The sequence below is a fragment of the Callionymus lyra genome, chromosome 4 (genome assembly GCF_982586985.1).
Source record: "Callionymus lyra chromosome 4, fCalLyr1.hap1.1, whole genome shotgun sequence".
Lineage (NCBI taxonomy): Eukaryota > Metazoa > Chordata > Actinopteri > Syngnathiformes > Callionymidae > Callionymus > Callionymus lyra.
Window position 1 is genome coordinate 35,720,045 of NC_141821.1, and position 24,968 is coordinate 35,745,012.

General features: G+C 38.3%; 1 protein-coding gene across 1 annotated transcript in view; it reads left to right on the top strand.

Moving 5' to 3' along the window:
- poln (polymerase (DNA directed) nu) overlaps positions 1-21,854 on the top strand; it is a 30,369-nt gene extending 8,515 nt beyond the window's left edge. The window contains exons 13-31 of the mRNA XM_087790053.1: positions 42-178; positions 288-356; positions 429-489; positions 1,258-1,322; positions 2,384-2,467; positions 2,696-2,788; positions 2,955-3,011; positions 3,097-3,153; positions 3,352-3,417; positions 5,131-5,188; positions 5,585-5,662; positions 13,371-13,482; positions 14,269-14,351; positions 16,593-16,724; positions 19,959-20,069; positions 20,460-20,538; positions 20,875-20,942; positions 21,063-21,124; positions 21,332-21,854. Coding sequence (XP_087646179.1) covers positions 42-178; positions 288-356; positions 429-489; positions 1,258-1,322; positions 2,384-2,467; positions 2,696-2,788; positions 2,955-3,011; positions 3,097-3,153; positions 3,352-3,417; positions 5,131-5,188; positions 5,585-5,662; positions 13,371-13,482; positions 14,269-14,351; positions 16,593-16,724; positions 19,959-20,069; positions 20,460-20,538; positions 20,875-20,942; positions 21,063-21,124; positions 21,332-21,424 — 1,565 coding nt within the window. The 3' untranslated portion in view covers positions 21,425-21,854. The remainder of the gene's footprint in view (positions 1-41; positions 179-287; positions 357-428; positions 490-1,257; positions 1,323-2,383; positions 2,468-2,695; positions 2,789-2,954; positions 3,012-3,096; positions 3,154-3,351; positions 3,418-5,130; positions 5,189-5,584; positions 5,663-13,370; positions 13,483-14,268; positions 14,352-16,592; positions 16,725-19,958; positions 20,070-20,459; positions 20,539-20,874; positions 20,943-21,062; positions 21,125-21,331) is intronic.
- The last annotated feature ends 3,114 nt before the right edge of the window (positions 21,855-24,968 follow it).

Here is a 24,968-nt window from a genome sequence, read left to right on the forward strand (position 1 = left end):
TTCTATAAATTTCTAGTTCAAACACTTTTCTAACTCTAAAGTGGCAGGTTGTGAAATACACGATCCACAAGTATCCGGATGGCTCCTGGATCCAGCAAATCCCTCAATGAACTACACAGACCTTCTGTTAAAACACAAGAAACAATGTATTTCAGCTCATAGTCACAGATCTAGGAAGGTTTGCTATGAATCCCTTCAAATGTATCTTTTAAAAAAATCTGTAACCCTTTTTTATCGAATTCTTAGAATGCATAGTAGATCTAGTAAGAATGGTATTTTTCTTCAAGGTTTCACAAATCATCTCTGGACTTTATTTGCTGTACTGCCTACACACAGAAATTTCTTCTCAACTGCAGGTAAGCAGGTATATACAAAGTCTCAGGAGAACTTAACGTTGATGGGGCTTATAAAAAAAAATCTATCCCCAGAGACGAGGCCTGTGGGAGCTGTACACGAACATAGAGCTGAGAATGATCCCAGTTCTGGCTGGTATGTGAACAATAAAAAAAGATGTATTTATATATAAATAAACGTACTGTTGTGTTATCTTGCTGTTTTGCCATTTGAGTTGAAATGCTTAAGGATGGGATTTTCAGTATTGTATCATGTTTTAAGAACACTTTTTGTTATGCATGTTATACTTTTTCTTATGGAAGGGAAAAAAAAACTTTGCATAAGGCAGTGGTTCTTAACTTGTGTTCGATCGAACCCTAGGGGTTCGGTGAGTCGGTCTCAGGGGTTCGGCAGAGCCTCCGGTGCTGAGGTCCGGACACACCCGAATTATCGTGTAAATTCGTGATGACAGACCCCGCTTGGCCATCACTGGCTGCGTCACTGTTTGGCCAATCAGTGCTGCAGGGAATTTAGTGCGCCCAGTAGTCAACGTGCGACTGTCGTGATAGTACGCCGTGTGAATTCTTTGTTCATATTTTAATCCATGTTGGGCAAAAGAAGAAAGTGGTCGGACGAATATGTACAACATGGATTCACATGTATCACTGATTGTGACGGGAGTGAGCGTCATATCTGATCTAATGATTTGCAATGCCAAGTTGAGCACCAAAACTAAAGGAACACTTCTTGTCGCTGCGCTGGGACGGGGAATACAAGAAATCATATTTTATTTTTCACTAATGAGGGGTTCGGTGAATGCACATATGAAACTGGTGGGGTTCGGTACCTCCAACAAGGTTAAGAACCACTGGCATAAGGCCTTCACTTGCCCTTTTATAATAATTCCCTAATTCAATGTTTCAGCAATGGAAAGCCACCAAATCCACATGGACAAAGATGTTCTCCAAAAAACCTCAGTACTTTTGGGGGTAAGAACACATGCAGAAATGTAAAGCTGTAATGTTTGTGGTCTCTTGAGCATATTCTTCTTTTAACTCATTTTGTCGTGGATATTGGAACAAACTTCTTTTTCTGGAACCCACAGAAGAGTTGTTCTTGTTCTTCTGGTTGAATTTAACATATCTTACACAATTTTAAAATTAACATAACCATAGAGAGGGGAAAGTTTGAGGGAGTAGTAAGGTGCCTTATATAATATGAAATATATCTTGTGGACTCACAGGCATAAAAAGCATATGCTACTCCACGCTTAGGCAGGGTTGCCATGCAGGGAGTGCCTTGGTATTCTGCCATGTTGCTATAAATAGAATGAAAACAGTCTTTTAGGACTGTTTGCTGCAGAGAAGTGCATCACTGTCTGTGTCAGCCCGGCTCTACAGACACGTGCTGAGTCATAGAGTTTTTGTTTTCATTATGTTGCATACACATACATATAGGCAGTGTCCTCACTCTGTCATGATTCATTTACGCTATCAAACACAAGCGATGACATACAAGCAGCTCATTCCTTTTTAAGTTAGTTATAGAGATTAATTTTATATTCTGTAATCTTAGATGAAGTACAGAATAAAATGAGAGAGCATTTATAGATCCATAAGTATACGCATAAGAGTGTGGATATTTGAGTGTAAAAAACTATAGAGGGGCTATCATCTATAATAGATGAGGCAGACTGGAGCCTGCTCTCGGCAATGAGTGAGAATATATAAAAGGATTTGGCCATTTGACTGCTTTTTCAAGGAAACTTGGAGAAAAAAAATGTTATCATTTATATAGAAAACGTATAGGTATACACAATCTGGTGTTTTGTCTTCTCGTTGCTTGTATCCTAAATAAGTTTTCTTCTATCTAATCCAATATCTAATCCACTTGAACTCTGATTGAGACTTATCAGACTCTGGTAAAGATGTTATTAGTACAATTGTAAGTCATCAAAACTTTATTTTAGTAAAACTAACAGAAGCAATCATTTAATACAATTGTGTCAAGAGAGTACACTTGCTTACCTTTGTTTTTTATACCTTCTCAGGCAAAAATGAAACTGTTGGAACAAGAAGCTCATCAAGCAGCCGGGCAAATATTCTTGGTCACCAGCAACGCTCAGTTAAGAACTGTGAGTTCCTCCTTTAATTTCATAATATGTTCTTGACTGTCTCCAAAAATACTAAGATGGAAAACAAGTCTATTTTTATAAGGACCATGTTTGTAAATGTCACTTCCATAGATATCATTTGTTTCACTGCTGAGGATAAGATAAAGAATACTAAGTGTTGATCGTTTTTATTATTAATTGTTACATCGACATTCCTTTATAACATTATTTTTCTTCGTTGGTTTTCAGGTTTTATTTGAGAAACTACATCTTCACAAGCGGTGCAAGAACAAGACGCTTCCAAAAACCATCAATAAACGACAGTCAACATCAGAAGCTGCAGTATTTCACACTCACAAATTGACATGCACATATTGAACCCATTTTAATTGAATGCATAATTTAATACCATAGTAACAAGTCAACTGTTAATTCAACTGTTAAAAACTTTAAGACTCTTTTATTAATATTAAACTAATCTGCTGATTTTATTTTCATTTTCCTCCAGTTATTGCTTCTGCAGCATCTGCACCCACTACCCAAGATCATTCTTGAACACAGACAGGTCAGTCATGATTGCAAATGTCAAAAACAACTTATGTGTCAAACTTAAATCATTCACATTATATGCATGAAATATGTTTCGCCAGATCCATAAAATGAAGTCAGCGTTTGTGGATGGCATCCTTTCATGCATGATAAGCAAGGTAAGCAAATGTTTTTACAACTAGTTGACTTAAAACTATCACCACCCTGTTTTAGAGTATGTTTAATGTGTTATACTATGACCATTATCACAGCCTGACACTGTCAAATCAATTTGAATTCATTAATTTAAATGTTTGTTTAATTTAATTATTTGTCAATAGCTGATGCCTTGTCTTTGGTTTCTTTCATCTCTCAAGGACTATATTTCTTCGACATGGTGCCAGACAAGTGTGGTGACTGGACGGATTTCAGCAAAACACCCAGTAAGTATAAACTTCCTGGTGTGAGCATTGCTCCTGGTGTTCTTTCTTTTACAATTTCATAATTAGGAGAGAAAAATACATTTACATTATATGAATCTAGAGGAAGAAAGTTCTGCAAATATTAATGTTACATAATACAGTTCCGTTTCTTGGACTGTCACCGTTGGTCATACTTTTAGAGAGGAAACTTCACAAACTTCAACACAAAAAGAACCAGAAACCTAATCAAAAATATCCTTCTGCTCTAAATGTTTTCTCCCATTTAACTTTTTTTAGATCAGGAGATTCACATAGTGTGCCATAATCCAATAATAGTTACAAGTAGTTATGGTTAATGCTGCAGCACCCCAAGGATGAATGTTCAATTCTAGCTTGACTCACTAACCTTTACCCTTCTTCCTTTATGTATTCAGTTAGTTTTTTTTTTCCACAGGCCAAAAATCAGCTATCTAGTAAAAGGGCTTTCAAACTATGGGAGAACCACTTACTTAACTTAACTAATTACCAGAGTTTCACTTTGACTTCATGAGGGCTTCATTCAAACCAGCCACATCTGGCCACTGGGCCACAATTTGCCAAGTTCACCTGTTTTAATGTCCAGCACTAGACAGGCAGATAACAACAACAACAGCAAAGTTAAGTTGACATCTAACAAACGCATGTCCCTGGTTTCTTCTGCACTTAAGAGGAAACATCCTTATTCGTATCCACCGACATTGCAATTTATGTTGTTGACTCTGCAACTCTACATCATGAGAAAGCTGAGTGTTCTTATCTGACACAACAAATCAGCTGTCACAGGGGCAGAAGCGAAACAGCAGCAAGATCAGGGGCTCTCCAAGATCATGTGGTCTTTCTTGCACTCAGCCCACTGTCCACACCCACCCACTGCAGTCATTTATCACTCTTTACTTAAGTCGAGCGAATAAAGAATAAAAAGGCATCACTGAAATGATTTTCCACTCGTGTGCTTGGACCACTTGAAAGATAATGATACATCACTTTTATCAAACAGCATCTTTCTGTGTTCATTTTTCATTTTGTGTCAAAAGTGGTACCCCTGAGTCCACCTGGTTGTTTCCTCATGGTCATCAAGCATGTCTTTTCTTATCGCTAATCCATTTTCCCATGATCAAGCAGTATTAAAAAAACTGCAGACGATGCAACAAATTCTGTGTTTTAGGTTAGGACAGCAGCACAGTTTAAGATTACTTGAACAGTCAATAATAGTTTATAATAAAATTATTATTATTATTATAATAATTTGCCAAGCGATCGATTTAGATTTTCTTTTTTCTTTCCTAGGCGTGTGTGAAAAATATCAGTATTTTTGTCTATGGTGCTGTACTTTTGTCTGCTACATCAGTGGTTCCCATTACTCGGTCTGGGGACCGGTACCGGTTCGAAACATTTGTTACCGGGGAAGAAAGAAAGTAAAAAATTATATTATATTTATTATTTATTATTATTGACTATTAAATAGACTCTAAAAGCTAGGAGACAAACACATCATCATCGTCGGTATAAAATCAAATGCACAAACATCTTGTAGAAAGCAGTCCAGAGCTCTTTTTGATTCAACATTATGGAGAGATCTTTTTTTTCATGTGAATATAATCCTGACATATACAAAACAAATTACACTGTCATCTTAAGTACATATTGTTTTTTCTGGCCTTATAACAACATAAATTGCACTTTCTCCCACTCTAGAATTTTCAGGCCCTCCCAAGACAACCCTTACAAATCAGCAAGAAGCAGTATATCAAAGGTAAGAAACACTTTTTTGCAGAGCCTCTAAGGATTTGTGATACATTTGAGGGGCGATTGCAGAAACTGTAAGAGGGAAAGAAACTGATGGTAATGCAGCTGTTGGTAATGGCACACTCGCGAGCCACATCTTAGGCCAAATCTTGTGGGTGAAGGTAGAACCCAAGCTGCAGTAGACGGCGAACAGGTGGGGCCAGAATTCATTGAATTAATGTGTCATCTATTTATGGTCCACAATCAAGTATCGCCTGATCATAACTAAGAATATTAAGACATCTGAGGAATTAGAAAGGGGTGATATGGTTTGGCTAAATACGCCTTGAATGATGAGAATATGGCTATGCTTATGTTTTTTAAATTTTTTTTTATTAAGTTGCTGGTCTCGTTTCCACTTTAGGAAAGGAAGATGAGGTGGTGACATTTCACCCACGAGACATGTTCATACCCAAGGAAGGCTGGACTTTTCTTGCTGCAGGTGATCATTTATTTTACTCTGACTTTATTTATTCAGAAGATTCATATAAGTCCAAATAGGTAACGGTAAATAACTGAATATTTTAAAATCATTATTATCCAGAATTTGGTTTCTATGTCTGAGTAAATTACTATTCCATAAAGATTAGAGCAAACAAGTACTAATATAAAATAGAGAGCCATTTATATATGCATTGCAATATTTTATTGACAGGCCCAGTATAACATGATTGTGAAGCACTGGCGCCACACTGAGCATATTACAAGGGCATCACTGTTACACACAACTCCTCCCATTCATAACTGTCTGTTCAATTGAATTCAATTTTATTTAAAGTGTCTTATCATAACAGAGTTATCTGAAGAAACTTTACAGTTGAAGTTAGACTATAGTGGAGAAAGGAAAAACAGATCCCAGCAATTCAACAATGAGCAATAAGCAAAACACTATGCAATGAGCTGTGGCGAGGAGAACGTCCTTTTAGTAGGCAGAAACCTCGAGCAGAACCTGACTCATTGTTGACGGCCTCCTGCTATGACCAGCTGGGAGGAAGGATGGGGGGGAGACGGATGGATGAAGAGAAGAGTGAGGGAGGATACAGTGAGTGAAAAGAGGAGAGTATGGAAGAGTCCATGGAGGTGCTGGAGAGAACTTTGGATCCAATGACGTGGTGGAGTTCCTGGATCAGCAGCAGCTCTGGAGGTGGAGCCCTGGGGCTCCAGGAGAGAAATAAAAAGTTTGGGTTTAAACTGCACAGGTGATGAATGTAATGCAGAAAAAAAGGATATACTGAGCTCGGTGTCTAAAACTCCTCCAGCATTCTAAGCCTATAGCAGCTAAGATAAACAGAACGGCTAATTATAGGCTTTATCGAAAAGTAATTCTAAGATTGTTTTTAAACATAGAGAGGGTGTCTGCCCTCCGGACTGAAGCCGGTAGTTGGTTCCATAGCAGAGGGGCTTGAAAACTGAAGGCTCCAAATCTACATTTAGATTTTTATTTGTGGTATAACTAATAGATCTGAGTTTAAGGATCGTAAGGTCCTAGAGTGTTGATAAGTTTTGATTAGAGTTTTAATATATGTTGGTTTTAGACCATGTAAGGCTTTATAGGTTAGGAGAAGGATTTTAATTATTGTATTCTAAATTCTACAGGAAGCCAATTTTAAGAAGACAGCACAGGGGAAATGTGTTCGCGCCTCTTAGTCTTAGTCAGGACATGAGCTGCAGAATTCTGAATGAGCTGAAGAGTTCTGAGAGACTTTTTAGAACATCCTGACAGAAGAGAGTTACAATAGTCCAGCCTGGAGGTAACAAAAGCATGGATGAGTTTCTCAGCAGCATCCAAAGGAAGGAAGTGCCTGATTTTTTAAATGTTACAAAGGTGGAAGTAGGCAGTCCGTGAGATTTGTTTTATCCTTGTCAAAGCAGACACCCAGATTCTTTACAGTGGTGCTAGTAGCAGGAGCAAGTCCATTCGGTTAAGCTAGATCATTAGTTAATGATTGTCTGAGATGTTGCGGACCAATAAGTAGAACCTCAGTTTTTTTTCTGAGTTCAGTAAAAGGAAATTATTGGTCATCCAGGACTTGATATCTGTAATACAGGACTATAGTTGTGTTAGCTGATTTATTTCATCTGGCTTCATTGACAAGTAGAGTTGGGTGTCATCAGCATAACAGTGAAAGTTTATAGAGTGTCTTCTGATCAAGTTCCCTACTGGGAGCATATAGATTGTGAATAGGATGGAACAAGAACAGAACCTTGTGGGACACCATAGCTGACTTTAGTGTGTGTCGATGAGAAGTGGTTGACATGTACATAGTGCATTCTATCCGACACATAGGACAGTTCCACGTATTCCTATATGGTTTTCTAGCCTCTGTAGAAGGATATGGTGGTCAACAGTGCCCCTTCCAACGTGGGATTGATGCAGTCTCTCCCAATCAGACCAGGTTTTCCCCAGAAAGTCTTCCACTTGCTAACAAAGCCAACACCATTTTCCGACTTCCAATAAGAGTTAAATTGACGAAGAAGTAAAATGTATTGGTTTGATGAAGGAGGGTAATCAAACCCTGATATCACAATCAGACTCGTACTTCCTCATACTTGACAGTTCGCTCCACAACGTCAACTGCTTAAGGTTTTTGGCACCTTATGTTATTAAATTTGACACCAGTGTATACCATGATGTAAAAGACAGGTTTTATTGATTAGTGAGTTTTTTACGTGAGTGATTGCTCATCCTTCACATGGGTCCCCCTGAAACTCCAGGCAACATTGGAAAGCTGCTAAGGAGCTAACAGTAGCTTGCGGGTGGCAATATGAGGATGTTCATACACCTGGTGGCATAGATGGCTGCAATGAAACTCCATGAAAGAAATTACACTTGCAAAGCCAGAGGCCTTAACATCCACCTCATGAATATTTCTTAATGGATTATGACTTTAACCTGTCTGGACTGTTGCCAGCTCTGGCGAAATTTAGTCTGACATAATGGGGTGACTCAGGTCACGCGTGTGAGGCTGTGCTGACAAGAGAGGAGAGGAAAGACTCTGCCCAGCAAGCAACCTCTTATGAAAGTGTCTGCAACCCTCGACAGTGTGTGCCGCATAGTTGTATAAGCCACGAGATAACTGAGGTTAGCAAGAGGACAGAATCAGCAGCACACATACACACTCCATGTGGAGGAAATGCACATCAGACAGAGCCTAGAAAAAACAATAACCCTTCCAGGAAATCTGTAACAGCATCTTCTGTTCCTGTTCTCCATTTCCTCCACTGAGCAACATATTTTCTTTCTCTTTGGCTTTACATCTTTATGAAAATGAATAACAATTGAATTTGTCATTTTTATGACGAAATACAAAATGAGAGTTGATTTCATATTGAGTTGTAATCCCAGTATTCTTCTGGCTTTAAAACATACTTCCCATTTTAAAGAACAAATCATTTTCATGTATGCCAATCACATTGTCAAATCAGCCACTCTAAATAATTGAGTTTGGTACATTTTGTATATATACACTATCAAACATGATAACAGGTATCTTTTAGGAAACAAACCTGTTTCCCTGGATTCAGATACAGTTCATTACTTTTGAAGGTCAGCATTATTACAGCAGTTCCTCTTTGTTGCATGAGGTAAGGGTTATTCTTGGATGGATTGATTTTTGAGGTTTCTCTGTGGATATTTTCTCATGTCACCCTGCCCCTGCTGGACTTTGTGCCGGTACTCAATCACTCATGTTGATGCAGTAAAACCCTCTTTTTCTTTCTTTAATTTAACAGTGCCAGTTCTTGGTCAGCAATATGTTTCCGAGGCTGTCGGCTATGCTTGGAGGAAATGTGATGCGACTCGTAAAACATTGATGGGGGAGATACTATCTTTAGATAACCCACAATTTACCTCTACACAACCAGAATCTACATCAATTATGTTCCAGCTTCTTCCAAAATACTTTTATCATTTGATTTTCGGTTCTACATTTGCATTAAAATAATTTTGTTTTCTATTGATTTAAGTTATTTCAGTTATTCAGGTGAATAGCTGTTTCTTTAGACATATACATCATATATATGTATATATATATATATATATATATATATATATATTTTCTTTTCTGATGGTAAATAAGATTTCCAGCGTCTCAAGTATGAGAATTAACACCAGAAATCATTTGTCATTGTGTTTGATAATGTTCCACATTTCATTAACAAAGGTTGTTCATTAGTATGGGTCTCACATGTGTTCAAATATCACTAGAAAACAAGAACATAGGAACCTTAATCAACTCTTGGATTAAGTTTTGGGAATGGACTGGTAATTCCATAATATCAATGCTTTCATCACACTTTGTTATGTAGCTGGAGTGCGGAGAAACCTAAAATACATTGCACTAGCATTTGGTCTTAAAATGGGTCTGAGGATTATGAAGGACGATAAATTATGACTTGTGTATAAATAATGTATAAAAATGTATAAATAAATGTTTGGATAAATATCAATATGTCAAAATGTCAAAATAAGTAAATGACTTCTAATTTTATTTTTTATACATTTTGACATTTATTAATACGTTTATACATTTTGTTTTCAATTAGGTATTTATATATTTGACATTTCGTCCATATGTAGATTGGTTAAACAAGCGAAGAAACCGAAAGCGATCGATGTCGATATCAAAACAAACTCTCCTGCAACAACATCTGAGCAAACAAACTTGATAAGTTGTCCGTGTTGTTCGTGTACATAAGACTGAACCACCATGACCCTAATCAATGAACTTCGTGAATCTCACAGTAATAGAACCAGCTCATCCCACCTACTCATTTTCATTTTTCCGTGATTTATTTTTATGTTAACGTGATGCAGATATTTATTTATTTTGGAATTCGCAACAATTAGATACATTGTTATGAGTAACAATTTAACATTAAATAATAGACTAACTCTCTTTATTATTAAGACATTGTGTAGCGTTTGCAGAGAGAGATCGATGAAAAGTTTTATCAACTTAGAAGAAAACACTCACAAGTAGCCAATCCCTCATCTGGCCAATATTCTCTGGCGTGCAAGGAAATGGCAATGCCACTGGGCAGACAGGGGGACTGTATGCAAGGGACATGAGCACTGGGTGTCATGGGGTTCCCCGGGAACTTACAGCCGCTGTCAGTGGACCTAGTATCACCAACAAACGAGGGCCTGGATGGTAAGTCAAGAACTGTAGGGCTGTACTCGTCTTTGGGTACTCCTGCACCGGTATTCGATGGGAAATCCTTAGGCACGAGGCCAAGGTCGAGCAATGACTCGTAGGAAAGGTACTCAGCCTGGGCTGAGCTGAGCAGGATTTCACGCCACCGTTGCTGGGGGCTGTCGAGAGCCTAGCAAAGAACGCTTCCACAATGGCTATGGGGGAGCGGTTTGTGGCTGACAATCTGAGTTTGACTGGGCACAGGTCATTGCGCGAGAACCAACAGGCCAGGAACTCCTCCACAGACCATGATGACACAGCTGATAGGGTGGACGATGGGAGCGCATTGCGGGCCATTTCAAACCCCAAAGTGTTGTTTGACACGATCAATTCTCTTGTGGCTCCTCAAGTCTTCTGTGAAGCTGACAGCAAAATTAAATTGATCAAAGAGAAAATCTCTCCCCCTTGTTTGGAACCCCTGCTTTTACTGAGCCTGTCTCCTCGTGGTCTTCCTTCAGTGCTGCATCTCTCCGCGGGGAGGTTTTCTACAGGTGTGGAGGGTTGGATCTTTCTTTGTTTTTGTTTTTGTGTGTTTTTTTCTACTGTTCTTTTTTTTTCGTGTGTGTGTCAAGGTGTATGTCTTAATATCTGAAAATAAATAAAAGATGTTTTAAAAACTTAATCTGAAGATTTTTTTAAATTTAAATAATCCACTGGTTGCCTCTGTTAATTCACTTTTCTTGTTAATAAAAATGTGTGTAAAATATAAACATTTACACCGGAGCACATTTACAATAGTGTGACTCATGTCAGACATGTTTAAAATTAGCAAATGTAAACTGTTAGTTTAAATTCATGTTTTCATTTGTTTTGGACTTTTTTACCCCCCATATTATTTATTTAAATTTCTCTTTTTGGGAAAAGATAGTCAAGAAGTTGTTGTGGGAGAGGGGCTTCACTCATTGCTGCATCTACAAGACCGTTCTGGTGGACCTGTCAATCGAATTCAAAGGAGAAGACATGGTGGTGTTTGGTATGTTTAATAAGTGTGGTGATATTTCGGCTCTGGTGAACAGGATGAAACCCTCCTCTTGCTCGTTCGACGTCCTTCTTCCTAGGCTTTTTATCAAAGTGTTTGATGTAATTGGCCCCTGGGTTACCAATATGGTTAACCTCTCCCTTTCCACAGAGGTTTTTCCTAATGCATTTAAACATGCTATTGTGGAGCCTTTGCTCAAAAAGCCAGGCTTAGACCTGACTGACCTCAGTCATTTCAGGCCTATTTCTAAGCTCCCTTTCTTGTCCAGATCTTGGAGAAGGTGGTGTCTGAGCAGTTGTCTTTCTTCCTGGATCAGAGCGACATCCATGAGAAGTTTCAGTCTGGCTTCCGCAAACATCACTCTACAGAGACTGAAAGTGTCCAGTGACATCATGATGTTGGCTGACTCGGGTCAATACACTGTTCTGGTTCTCTTGGATCTGTCCTCAGCCCTTGACACAGTTGATCACCAGATCCTGCTGAGAAGCTAAGGGATGAACTGGGACTGTCTGGGTCTGTGTTACATTGATTCTCGTCATACCTTTCTGGGCGCAGTTTCAGTGTATCTGCCAATCAAATGACATCTGAATCAGCGGATCTGTTGTGTGGAGTCCCTCAAGGTTCTGTTCAAGGTCCTTTATTGTTTTTGCTGTACTTGATTCCCCTGGGTAAGATCATTTAGAGTTTTCCTGATGTTTATTACCACATTTTGCTGATGACATCCAGCTCTACTGCTCTTTTGATCCAACTGAGCCCCAGAGGCTGAACAGCTTAGTCAATTGTTTGCTAGAAATCAAACAATGTCTTCGTGAAAACACTTTACAGCTAAATGTGGACAAAACTGAAACTCTGCTTATTGCTCCTGATGATAAGGTTCCAGGGTTGAGTCAGTACTTGGGTGACTTAGGCCAGTCTGTCAAACTGGGCCTGAGCCTGTTGTATTTGACAAAGACATGTCTCTAGTACAACACTGCAGAAAAACTGACCAGAAACAGTTTCCTTCAACTGAGAAAAATCTCTAAACTTGTTGTGACAACATGATCTGAAGCTTGTAATCCATGGGTTTGTTTCTTCTCGCCTGGACTATTGCAACAGTTTGTTTTCATGTCTTAACAAGAAGGAGCTGTCTCGCCTGCAGTTGATACAGAACTCTGCAGCGAGAATTCTAACCCGCTCTAGTAGAAGAACTCACATTTCTCCGATCCTTAAATCTTTTCACTGGCTGCCAGTTTCTTTCAGGATAAACTTTAAAATTCTGGTTCTTACTATCAGATCTATTCATGGTCAGGCTCCTCCTTAGTGATCTGATCCAGCCTTACACCCCAGCTCGGCCTCTGAGGTCTGTGGATCAGAATCTACTGATGGTTCCTAGCACACGTTTCAGGACCAGAGGAGAGAGATCCTTCCAGGCTGTTGCTCCTAAGCTTTGGAATGAGCTTCCTCTGGGGCATGGGTAACACTTATGCCTGAGCCGTTATAGAAGACATCACAGCGACGGATTAACACGTACCACTCCTCATTTGACACGCCAACATGGACAATAGGTTGATCAAGCTTTGACTCGTGATGCCTCCGTAAACTCCGGACTTAACACTTCAAACCACCATTACAATTGTTTATATCCTCACATAGTTGACACTTGAGTATTTATACGAGTTGTTAGACTTGAGAGCTATAACATGATGCCCTCATACTGCTCCTCCACGTTTCTTGGTGTACTGATCTGCTTCCTGGTATCTCCTCCATGCTCATGTCTTACTTATACTTGCACTTTAACCTGCTTTCAGTTCCATTTGCACAACAGCAGGTAGAATTAATTGACATCAGTGTTGCTCAAGTAGACGCATTGATATTCCAAGATTGTGATTGATTTTAAGTTACATATAAAATATAAATGTTCTTTACTCTTGCATGAATTTAAATTGGCAACATAGATTCTATTGCCCCAAAAAATGTTGTCATTTTGTTTTTACCAGACTTTTGCCAGATGGAGTTGCGACTCCTCGCTCACCTGTCTTCTGACCCAGAGCTGTTACGCATATTTACCGATCCAGATGCTGACGTCTTCACAATGCTCGCTTCCAAGTGGTAAGTCCCATTATTAATAGAAACACTTGCACATAAACATAGCCTAATACTAAGGACATGATCCTTGTCTTCAAGACATAAAAGCTCAAGCATTGTGTTCTTCAATTTGGTCCTATCTTTTTCTCTTTCCAAATTAGACGTTATTTATTTATTATTAAAAAATATGATTGCATATTAAATGTTGCTACATCTTTCAGTTTATTTTACAAAATTACTTGTATAAATATTGTTTTCTGTTTGTATACAGCTTAGTGTTGAGTGGTTGTATACTACATTTTAAATCTTCAGATCTGTGAAGTTTAAATGATGTAGGAAGATATAGAATTTTGGGATATCGTAGGTGTCTCTAGAGAGATTTGACAGACCACACCAATACTGTAGTGTAGCTCTAGGATTGTAATATTTATCCAGCAGGGGGCAGCTAAAGTCCTGTACACATCACTTCCTAGCTGAAAACGCTGTAATATAAATATTAGAGTTTGATACATTTTCATTAATGGGGTATTTTGCTGACCTGTCAACACAGTTATCTTTCTGGATAAAATCCTGAAGGGGAAAGTGGGACAGGGACTTTAAGATTAAGACTAATTAATGTTATAACTAATAGTTTGTATCACAGCCTGCATCACCACCATTGGATATTGACCAATTAGACATTTAGTCAAATAAGCCAAGACAAAATAGGTTTGACCCTGATAAAAGTGTCCACCACTTTTGTTTGCTTGATGAGTGGCATTTTAAATGTTTATGTTCAAACCAAGTTACTTTTGTTTTTCTCTCATAAAGGAAGGGAGTTGATCAAGATGATACAACTGCACAGGACCGGGAACATGCCAAGCGCATTGTGTATTCTGTTGTGTATGGAGTAGGTCAGTGCACACATTTCACACAATATATTTTCAGATAAGTATCTGAATGTATGTATTGCTGGGGGACTCTCCTTAATCAACTCTTAAACACCCTGAGTGAATGCAAATGCAAATTTAAAATCAAATTTCAAAAACAATTTATTAGCAAAAAACGTGCACGTATACATTTGCAATACAATACAGTCATTTTAAACATTCTGTGGATAAAGTGCTGATACCCATCCATGGTCACGAACTTCAGGTAGTCACGAATTACAGAGACTTAAGAAAGGCACTCAACTTTTGGGAGAGACTTCAATCAGGACTACTGATGCTCCAAATCAAGAGAAGCCAACTTTTTTAGGATGCCCCCTGGACGCAGCCCTCAGCAGTTGTTCTGGGCATGTCCTACAGCATGTCCTGACAAGAGACCGTCGGTTAAACCCAGGAAACATCAGAGAGAATATTTCTCTTCAATGTGGGCCTCTTCTCTCAGGCTATCCATGAGACCTGACCAGAGACAAGGGGTAGAGGAGGGGCAAAAATAAATGTAGAACTACTCTGAAATATCACTTCTCTTGAGTAGAGTGCTTACTGTGCAGTCAAATAATAAAAAAAATCCTCTTAGTGTAAAAATAGTTATTCTTTATAACCACTGCATACTTGTATGTTTTATTTTTCTATCAATTAAAAACGATCAGTGCAGTAGTATTATGGTATGCAGTAAGTAAGCAACATTGTTGACTAGGGAAATTGAGCGCCTGAGATTAAATAAGACAAATCCAGTCAAGCTTATGAAACCTAACGAAATGAACTAATTAGGGAAGATTTGTAGATCTCTTCAGGTTGAGCTCCGAAATGGCATCCTGTGCATTGCATTGAGCATGATTGTAAAAGCCTTGAAAAGTTGGGAGTGAGTGTAATGAAACGTACCAATGAAGAAGAGTAGTGGTTGGAAGTGAATGTAGGGTAAAGGGGAAGAGCGAGGACGAGGTGGGATGAGTGGGAAAACGGTGCATTAGGACTAATGGAAGGAGCCACATAGACCGACAGCTCTTCATGGAAGGATGTGTTACCATGGATACTGAATACTAAAATGAAGCTTTCTCTGCAAGACAATAATCAGGCCAGGGAGGCGGGGCAAACTTCAGCTATGGCCTCACACACTCGCATATCTGTGTTGCTTTACAAATAGGTCAAGTCATATGTAACAAGGCCACACAGCATGGTGAGAGTCAAACATATGGAGCTTGTCTTCAATAGGAGCTTCATAATATCAGCTGGATGATGATGACAAGAACCAGCGACGAACGTGTATTATTCTTCTTGGGCAAACCAATTGACTTGCTGTGACAAAAACATTCATAGGATTTGCTTTTATGATAAGGTCAAGTTTGGCTTTTTTATCTGACCTCATTCCTAAAGAATCTGGTGGAGACAAAAGGACCACACCCACTTACATAATGGAGGAATCATCATGAGAATTTAAGTATTTGTTTCATTTTGTGAGGCTTGATAAGAATAAATAACACGTCTAAAAGTATTTAGGTTGCTACCAAAAGACAAGATGAGGCTTTGAAGCAGGGTTTCCCTTAAAAAGGTTATGGCATGTTTCATGCATCCTTTTCATTGACATAACATCCTTTTAAATTAACTGACAACAAATGGCTACTCAATGGGTATCGCCCATGGTTTATTTAGACAAAATCGGATCAAAGATTCAACAAAACTATTGAACAAAGTATAGAAAAGACCCACTATGTACACAATTTTGTCGCAAACAACATGATGCCTGTTAAATTTTTACATTTTAAAACCGTAATAAGACTATATTAAATAACCTTTACTTACTTACTTATTTACTTAGGGCATAAGGTCTCTCAGATTCCTACAAATAAGTTGGATGGGCTGTAGTATGGGATTAGGAAAGATGCTAATAAAAATTGACGTAATGAAGTATCTTCAACACAGATCTGCTGAATATCTTATAACACATATTATATTTTCACATTCTAAGATAACCGATTGAATCATTTTAAAACACTGGTTTACCCCTTTACTTGAATGAAATAATATTTGCCGGTACAGATGTAAACCTTAATACTAACAGCATTTAAAATGAGACTCATGTTGCTGTGAAATGATTAGGTATTGATACTTTATATGCCCCTATTTACCACTGATTAACACAAATTGTCATAAATAATGAATAGTGGGGCTTCTTTGAATTTCAATTCCATTGTATTTATCTATTTGTCTTAGGTCAAGAGCGTCTGTCAGGAATTTTGGGGGTGAGTGTAGAGCAAGCCAAATGCTTTCAAGAAACCTTCTTGCAGACATACAAAGAAGTCTCCGCCTTCATCCAAAGGACAGTCAAACAGTGTCGTGAAAAAGGTTAGTGTGACAACCATGGAAATATTAAAGTTACTGTGAAAGCTTGACAGAGAAAAGAAAACTAAACATTAGCAGCTGAATGATCTACTCTAAGTCACATGTGTCAAACTCATGGCCCAGGGGACTAATCCTGGCACACCAAGTCATTGCACTTGGCTTTTCGGATGGTTGGCTCAAAATCCAGGTAGATTAATGATTGTGTTGATATGGTGAGTGATAAAGATGTCAATGTTCAAGATTAGATAAGGGGGGCAGTGGATGTCCACACTAAAGGTAAAACTGGAATTTGTTTGTTGAAGGAGAACAAACACTGATCTAATATAGATAAGTTGAGCGTCAAATGAAAAGACAACCGCCTAGGTTTGGTCAATATACATTTTGTCTGGCCCTCAACTTGGCCTGCTAAAGATTTTGGCTCCTTCCGTGATTGAGTTTCACAACCCTGATCCAAGTCGACAATCAGTCAATAGGGTGTGAAAGATCTGCTGCCCATCATTGAATGATAAAACTCAACAACACAATCCATTCATAATGTTGAATTATTTTTAGATGTGTGTTGCTTCTCAGCAATAATCAGGTTTGTTGTCTTCTAAATTGTAGCAAAGGAAAGACCTTTTAAAATTTGTTACAATCCAATCTTGGTTGGTCTTGAGCCTCAGATAATATGATTGTGCTTGACCATTGTAAAACAACATTTAATTATAATAAAGAAAACATTGTGTACTATAATGGGTAATGATTTGAATGTAAAATGTTGGTTTACAAATGAAATGAGTATATATTATTAATATGATATGTTCATCTTTTTATTAGTTTTTCATGTTGTATTTAGGTTTCAACAGCCACATGATGGTGAAAGCATGTGCACACACTGACAATAAGACAAATGGCCAGTGGTCAATACTTGAAGGAAGAGGGGGGAGGGAAGGCACTGATGCTTCAAATGGGACATCCTATTTATATTCTGATCTATCTGCAGACGCAGCAAACCTGTGATTCCAACACGTTCACACAAAATACTGTAAAGTCTGCATTTAAAGCCTCCGGATCCTCCTGAGTCAGAGATTCGATGTAGCATCGACAGGCTGAGTGGAAGAGGCCAGCGAGGATCCTGTTGGGTGATCACCTCATTTTTGTTACTGCGACTCATTGAAGGTTCATCCTGTCTGGGGGATTAACACAAGGGTTAACTTTAAAGATTTAGGCCCCTTTTGTGGTTTGACACCCCTGTACTATATGAATCATTTTAGCCAGACGGGGCTTATTTATATTTTCTAACTAAAATGATAAGACAAGAACAGAACTAGGGGTACAATATCCTTTCAGATATTAAATCGCTATAGCTATTTTTGTGATTTATTAACCCTTGTCTTACCTCAGGGTCAAAGTGACCAAAGGCCCAAAAACAAATGTGTTTGTGGTATACCCTTGTGTCTTTATTCTGGGTTAAGGTGAACAATCTCCACCACTGCATATGTATTTCTGCAAAACAGGGAGGTCGTTTACTTTGACCCTGAGCTAACACAAGAGTTAAACCCATTTCTCAATGTAAAAAACACGGAAGTTACTCTCTGCTCTCCTGTTGCTATTCTTTTTCACAACTGGCTTCCTCTGAAGTAAACTGATGATATGCCCAGTGTTGGTGTTTCTCATGATTTCCTCATTGTGTGGATCAATATTTGTATCCCTCTACTTCAATTCATTAGTTTTTATTAAACTACATATACGGTACTCAGTTTTTCTTCCTCTCATCTCTTCCGAATAATCAGCGAGCTGATCGATCAAGCAGTACCTGAATTTTAACACATTTTTATGTTGGCTGGACCTCACAAAGCATTTCCGTTTTAGCCTGGTTGTTTTAGCTTTGGGCAGAAAGTATGATCACATAATAGTTATTTTCTGATATTTTGGCATTCAAGGTTTTTACTACATTACTACTCTTTTATACATCAATTTACAATAATATTCACTTTTAGATTATAATGATATATTCAAGTGTACTAGGTAATAAAATAGCTCACACATAATATTGATATTGTTCTTTTTATTGGCTTATGTGCTAAACCTTTTAAATGTAATTTATACTTTATGAGGGTCTAGTCTGAAATCCAATGCTTCCAACAGAGAAGTACCTTACATCTTGATGTCTGTGACTTACTATGACAGATGTGGGCATAGAAGAAAACCTGCAGGTTCAACCCTGACTTTGATTTGGGGCTCAGAAAACATTGTTTAAGGTCACATGCACAAATAACGGGTCATTGCACATTGACTTAATGTTTTTCCAACTTTCTGTTATGAGATCACTTCCAATTTATTTATGCATGTCAGTGCACGTTCGCTCTCGGGAAAGAAAAGTGAGTTTTTCACGCCCCAATTGGCTTTTCCTATAGTTTGGGAAGCCAAAGGGATTTAGATGTAAAGCCCCATCTATTGTCCATCCTGTGGAATTTACTGGTCAACTCTGTGTAACCGCGAGTGAGCGGCATACCTGCATACGAAAGTATGTTTGTTGTGTGTTTAATGTCACCACCTCTCTCTGTCAGTGAATGCTTTGTCATTTTGTATTGATGTCAAATGCTATTGTTTATGTTCCCTGCTTTTTTCCTGGCGTCATTTACGGCACGTGTTATGCTCTGCCTACATTTACAAAGACAAACTGTAGCATTTGTTTTACACTCACTATGAATTACCTGTTTATTAATCGTAACTACAGCAAATTCACAATCAAGTTAAAACAGTAAAATGGAACCTAGAGAAATGTTTTTCTTTCATTTTAGATTTTTAACTATAAAAATAAGCTTGCACTGATTGTTATTATTTGTGGAAATCAGAGTAAAGAGTTTTTTTTTATAATGTACAAACATTCTTTACTAATGCACTTCTCGGTAGCAAACAGTTTAATGCTTCTTTTGGGAGGAAGTTGGTCATAATTACTTTTGTCTTTATGTAGAATATAAAAATTAATGCAAATGTTCATAAACTTTAAGATCAGGACTGAAATGTTTTTTATATTGGTGTTGTATAATTCATGACCCACTTTGGATCCTGTATCAACTTTCCCTTAGTGAAAGAACAACAGCACTATTTATTTTAGCTGGTTTTTGACCAATCATTTGTGTACACAAAACTTTTATTAGGTTTTCGTTTAGTGCAATAAATAAATGTAGGACAGTGGAGCTTAACAAAATAATGATGATGTTGATTCAATTCATGCATCATGTTTTTTTTTAGGCTACGTGCTCTCAATCATGGGCCGTCGCCGGAGTCTTCCTAACATCAGCTCTTCTGACTGGAAGGTTCGCATGCAGGCTGAGAGGCAGGCCGTCAACTTTGTTGTGCAGGGTACAAATACATTTTGATATCTATGAATAATGAAATTACCATATGTGTCAAACTTAAATCCCAATTTTATTTGTAATGTTCATTTTGAAATCTTAGACAGTGTTCAAGATAAGATAAGAAAGAGATTGTCTATGTCATGGAGAGGCTTTAAAAACAGTTCAACTGATGTTCAATTAAAGCAATTCAATGTTTGGGAGAATATGTATTTGGCCCCTTCTGTAACTGAGAAAGTGGCTCCTAAATTTATTTTTCTTCCACTAATTCTGTTGTGTGTCCGGTGTCACAGGATCATAAGCCTTTAGCTTGAGATTTTTTCTTGAGTGAACCCTCTTTTACACTACAACTTAGTGTTGAACTTTTGGTTTTGTGTATGCATGCATGCGTGTATAGGTTCTGCTGCTGACCTCTGTAAAATTGCCATGATCCAAATCATCAACCTGGTGTCCTCCACCAGCTTTCTGTCTGCAAGGTATGATGTATTAGTCTGTTAGGTTCCTAACATTGCTGCCTCTACTATAAACGTATATATTGGTAATATTACAAACAGTCCATGTTCTATTAATGGAGTCTACTGACTCCTTAAAGAAGAATCCAGAGACCTATTTTAGCAGGCTTTTTCTTGGTTATCTTGGGGCTGCTATGTTTGTCACTGTGTTGTCTTTGCCTTTTAAAGTATTTCTTTTTAACTGTATTGTTTGTTTAAGCACCTTGTGACCCTGTGTCTTTACAAATAAAATTACATACTTACTTATATAATCACATATGATCACTAATGCAAAATAAACTACATCATTTGACGTTGCAGACTGATCGCCCAGCTTCACGACGAGCTTCTCTGGGAAGTGGAAGACTCCCAATTAGAGCAGTTTTCAGGTAGGGTTACTTTAATAGCCACTGAGCATCATCTCAGTTCCATAAGTATAATTTAATTGTTGCGTCTAACTTCACACTCTCCTGATCTAATGTCGCTCTCTCTCACTCTTTTGTACGCAGCAATGGTAAAGAGAACAATGGAGTCTTTACGGCACATTGACTGCTTCAGTGTGCATCTTAAAGTGAGTTTGTAATAAGTGAAACATGTAATTCCAGATATGCGACGAGTAGTGGTTGCCAATGCTGTTTATTTAATTATGACTCTGACCAGACGTTTGTAGTTTTTGTTTGTGTTTGGTTACATCACTACATTTTATGCTGGCTTATATTTTGGTCAGTCAGTTACATGACTGACATTCTGTCTCTCTGATTTGGGTGTTTGTGTTCAGGTACCCCTCAAAGTGTCTGTGTCCATTGGAAAGTCCTGGGGATCAATGTCTGAGCTGAAGAACCGTCATCCGTCATCCCCCGCTAACATTTAAATTTCTCTTCCTTCTTTTTGTTCTTCTCATTCTCCATTTTACTTTTAGGCATTGCATCTAACCTTTGTTTATCTGCCTTGTTCATCCTCTCCCTAATACACATTCGGTTTTTATCTGTCTTTCTCTCTCTACGTTTGTGCTGCATCCATGTTGCCATGGAAACCATGCAGCTGCAGCACAATCCAGCCCCCAGTTCTTCCTTTCACTCTGTCTGTATCCGGGGGCAACGGCACGAAGCCCGCTGTATTGTGCCAGTGTTTGTCACTCTCCATCCTTTAAAAAAAGATTCCCTGTCCATCTTTTCCCCTACGACCACCTTGTTATGTTCGGCTTTGGTTTTTGCTGCAAAAAAATGTCAGGTTAAGACTCAACTGTAAAGAAAGTATTTGATTATCTTGTTCAAAGTCATAAATTAAATCTGTTTTTGTGATTCAGTGTGATAATCTGTAATTTATCTACATTTTAACGTAATACTTGCAGTATTTTCATGTCAACTAAATATGTTTAGAAAATATCATATGATGAAAATAATTTGCAGCTTTTTGTCTGGTGGGTTGGTGCGATAAAGAGGTTTTTAGAAGATAAATACATTAATGAGATGGCTGTATCAATCGTAACATGCTATTGATTTTACTACTTGTGAGATTTTTGCTTATTTAATATCCTGAGATCGTTTTTTAGATTTCCATAGGTTGGTACTCCAAATGCGGTGGAATTCAAAGCAGATTCCCCACCATTACAAACTCATGCTCTATATTTGCTTCTCAGTGGAATCAAACTTTCCTCAGTAACAATGCTGAGGTTAGCCACGCTTTCCCCCACCAGAACCTAAGAGGAGTTCTGAGCCTAAGCAATGGACAGTGTTATGGAAATCTGCCTCTCTATTCTTTCATTGTTAAATGTTCACAGCCCCCCACACCTCCTCTCTTCTAAGTCTGGACCGTGAGACTGGCATGTGCAGTTCACAGGGTTCGGCATTTTTGACCGCAGGTATTTAGTGTATATGTGATGTAAGATCTAATACTGATGATAGTTTCCTTAATCAATCTGCACTTTTATTGCTACTCCAACTCTTGTTGTCATTTTAAAGGTGTGGAATTGGGAAGGCAAGCTGAAGGCTCTGATCTAGCATCCTGTGCCAGTTTCTGAAGAAGCAAGCCACTGGAGGCATCCAGTTGTCAAGGGCAACACGATAAGCTTCTCGCAGCTACCACAGAGAACTAGCAACGTGTAAGTATTCATGGCAGAGAGAATTCTCACCGCCTTCTTTCGTTGCTCTAACATTAAGTATGATACTAGTCCTGAATGAGTCCACTGGTGCAACAATTGAAAGCTTTGATGCATCATCTTTTTTAATTGATACAATATATCTACATCCATCATAGCCGTCATAATGCAGGAGATTCCATCTTTACATCTATACAGTTTCCCAATTGTCAGTACTAAAAAATAAAAAAAAACGACACACAGTGTGGTTACACAATTCTCTCCCAAATGTTAAAATAGTAAACCCAAAAACCATCGGCACCGAAACTATCTGAAAGTCTTTAATCAGACACTTTTAAGCTCAAGTACACATTTTCACGCCTTCCTTCTCATCAGACCTTAAGACGTTTTTCTTCTCTCAGATTATTTTGAATACAACGCCCACACTCCCAATTCAAATGTTGTCTCTTCACCACTCAGCCCATCTCCGCCAGCTATCCATTAATCTTTACTCTCTCCATCATGGCCCGCCTCAATGCTGGGTGTCTACATTTCATTTCCCTGCTGCGCTCAGTGCAGGTTGGTTTCCTGGCAACAGACAACCGCTTTGCCAGAGCCCTGGGTCAGACAGAGACACTTACATTGTAGCAGCAATGCATTCATGGTTGGTGTGAGCTATCAGCTAGATTTGCTGCCACTGCTTAAATGACTCTTTGACAAGTTGAGAGTTCAAGCAGATGGGCAGGACAAGGAGGGCTGTGTCTGACCTCCGCCAGCGAGGGGCCACATGGACCAGTGTTAAAATGACACGCATCATTTCCTGGAAGTGACAGCTTGTCCATTTTTGGAAGAGGCACCTTGCAGATAATAACTTTCCAAAGTGTGTTAAGTATCTTTAAAATATTATTTAGACAGCTCAGTGACAATACTAGTTAAAAAATAACCACATATACTATTTACTGTAAATGTTGTATTTTACAACTCTACAGTTACGACTTGACAAATAAAATTTAAATAAGAGTCAACAATTCAGAATGGTTAGCATGTTCTTAAAGACCATCATGCTCAGTAGTAAAGATGCCCGTCCACTGACTCCACACGTTGCCTGTTCCCTGTCTGCTTGAACTCCCTCACACCATTCCACTCATATTGACATCTGTACATGTGCATACCATATATGCACATCAAGCTTTGCTTAAAAAAAAGATTTGACACTTTTGTAAAAAAAAACAAAAAAAAACATAAAGGAAATCATCCCATAGTCCACTTCAACGTTAATCTCAGTAATATGATGACATTGTTGCCACTTAGTCATGCAGGTTAATTGATTAAACAGCAATGCAGCATGTTGATATCATCAATATATGTTTGTTTCTTGTCTTTCCATCTCCTTGTGTATATTTATTGCTTGATAGAATGGCACATGGGCAGGAAATTTCCGGATAAAATCAAATAAAAAGACATTCATAAGAATAAAATAGCAATGAAATGCAGCATAACTGTCACTTTCAGTCATCCCTTCTTCAAGACGTAACCTTAAATCAGAAGCTGAATCATAAAACCGAGGTGTGTGTTTCTTAGTGACACGTAATGGGAAAAAAAGAAAAGTTTCATTCTCCATATGAAATGTAAAAAAAAAAGAGTTAAACCTGTACTTTAATAGCAAAACAAGACACAGTTGTGCTACAAGTGCTTGTGTGTTCTCGGCACTCATGGCCTCAGTCCAGAATGAGTCCTTCTGTGTAGTCCACAGTGGGTACAATTCCTCACTATAGGTGGAGAGAGAGGGGGAGTCCATGTTGTGAGCCATTTTCTTCAGACCCCCCTCCCAAATATCCCGGCGCGCCCACCCCTCCACCCCTTTTAACTGGCAATGTGTCACATTCTTCCCTCCCCCAAACATAAAGTGGAACATTCCACACAGCAGCCATCTTCACAGGCAAAAATAAACAGAATCAGATGAAAGTTAAATAAATGACAGGTCTGTACACAGTGGCGACTGATGGAGATGGAGATATATACATTCACACAGTTGCTAATACCTAATCTAGTGGTTTAGTTAGCTAGTTCCCCTATTCTCATGAAGCTAGAAAAATAAATGAAATCCACCAAAAAAATATTTTTTAGAAAAGAAATCCTTCTAGTTTGGCAGTTTAGATTCATGCCTTAATAGATGGCGTGTTCAACACTTTTTGAAGCATTAAACTAACACTTCATAGATCTGTACATTTGTGCCCTTTTGAGGGCAACCCCCCCTTCAAAGTTAGCAAGTATATGAGATGTTTTTTGTGACTGTTGTTGGAGAACAGGATTTGTGTCCCAGACCTACATTCAGAAC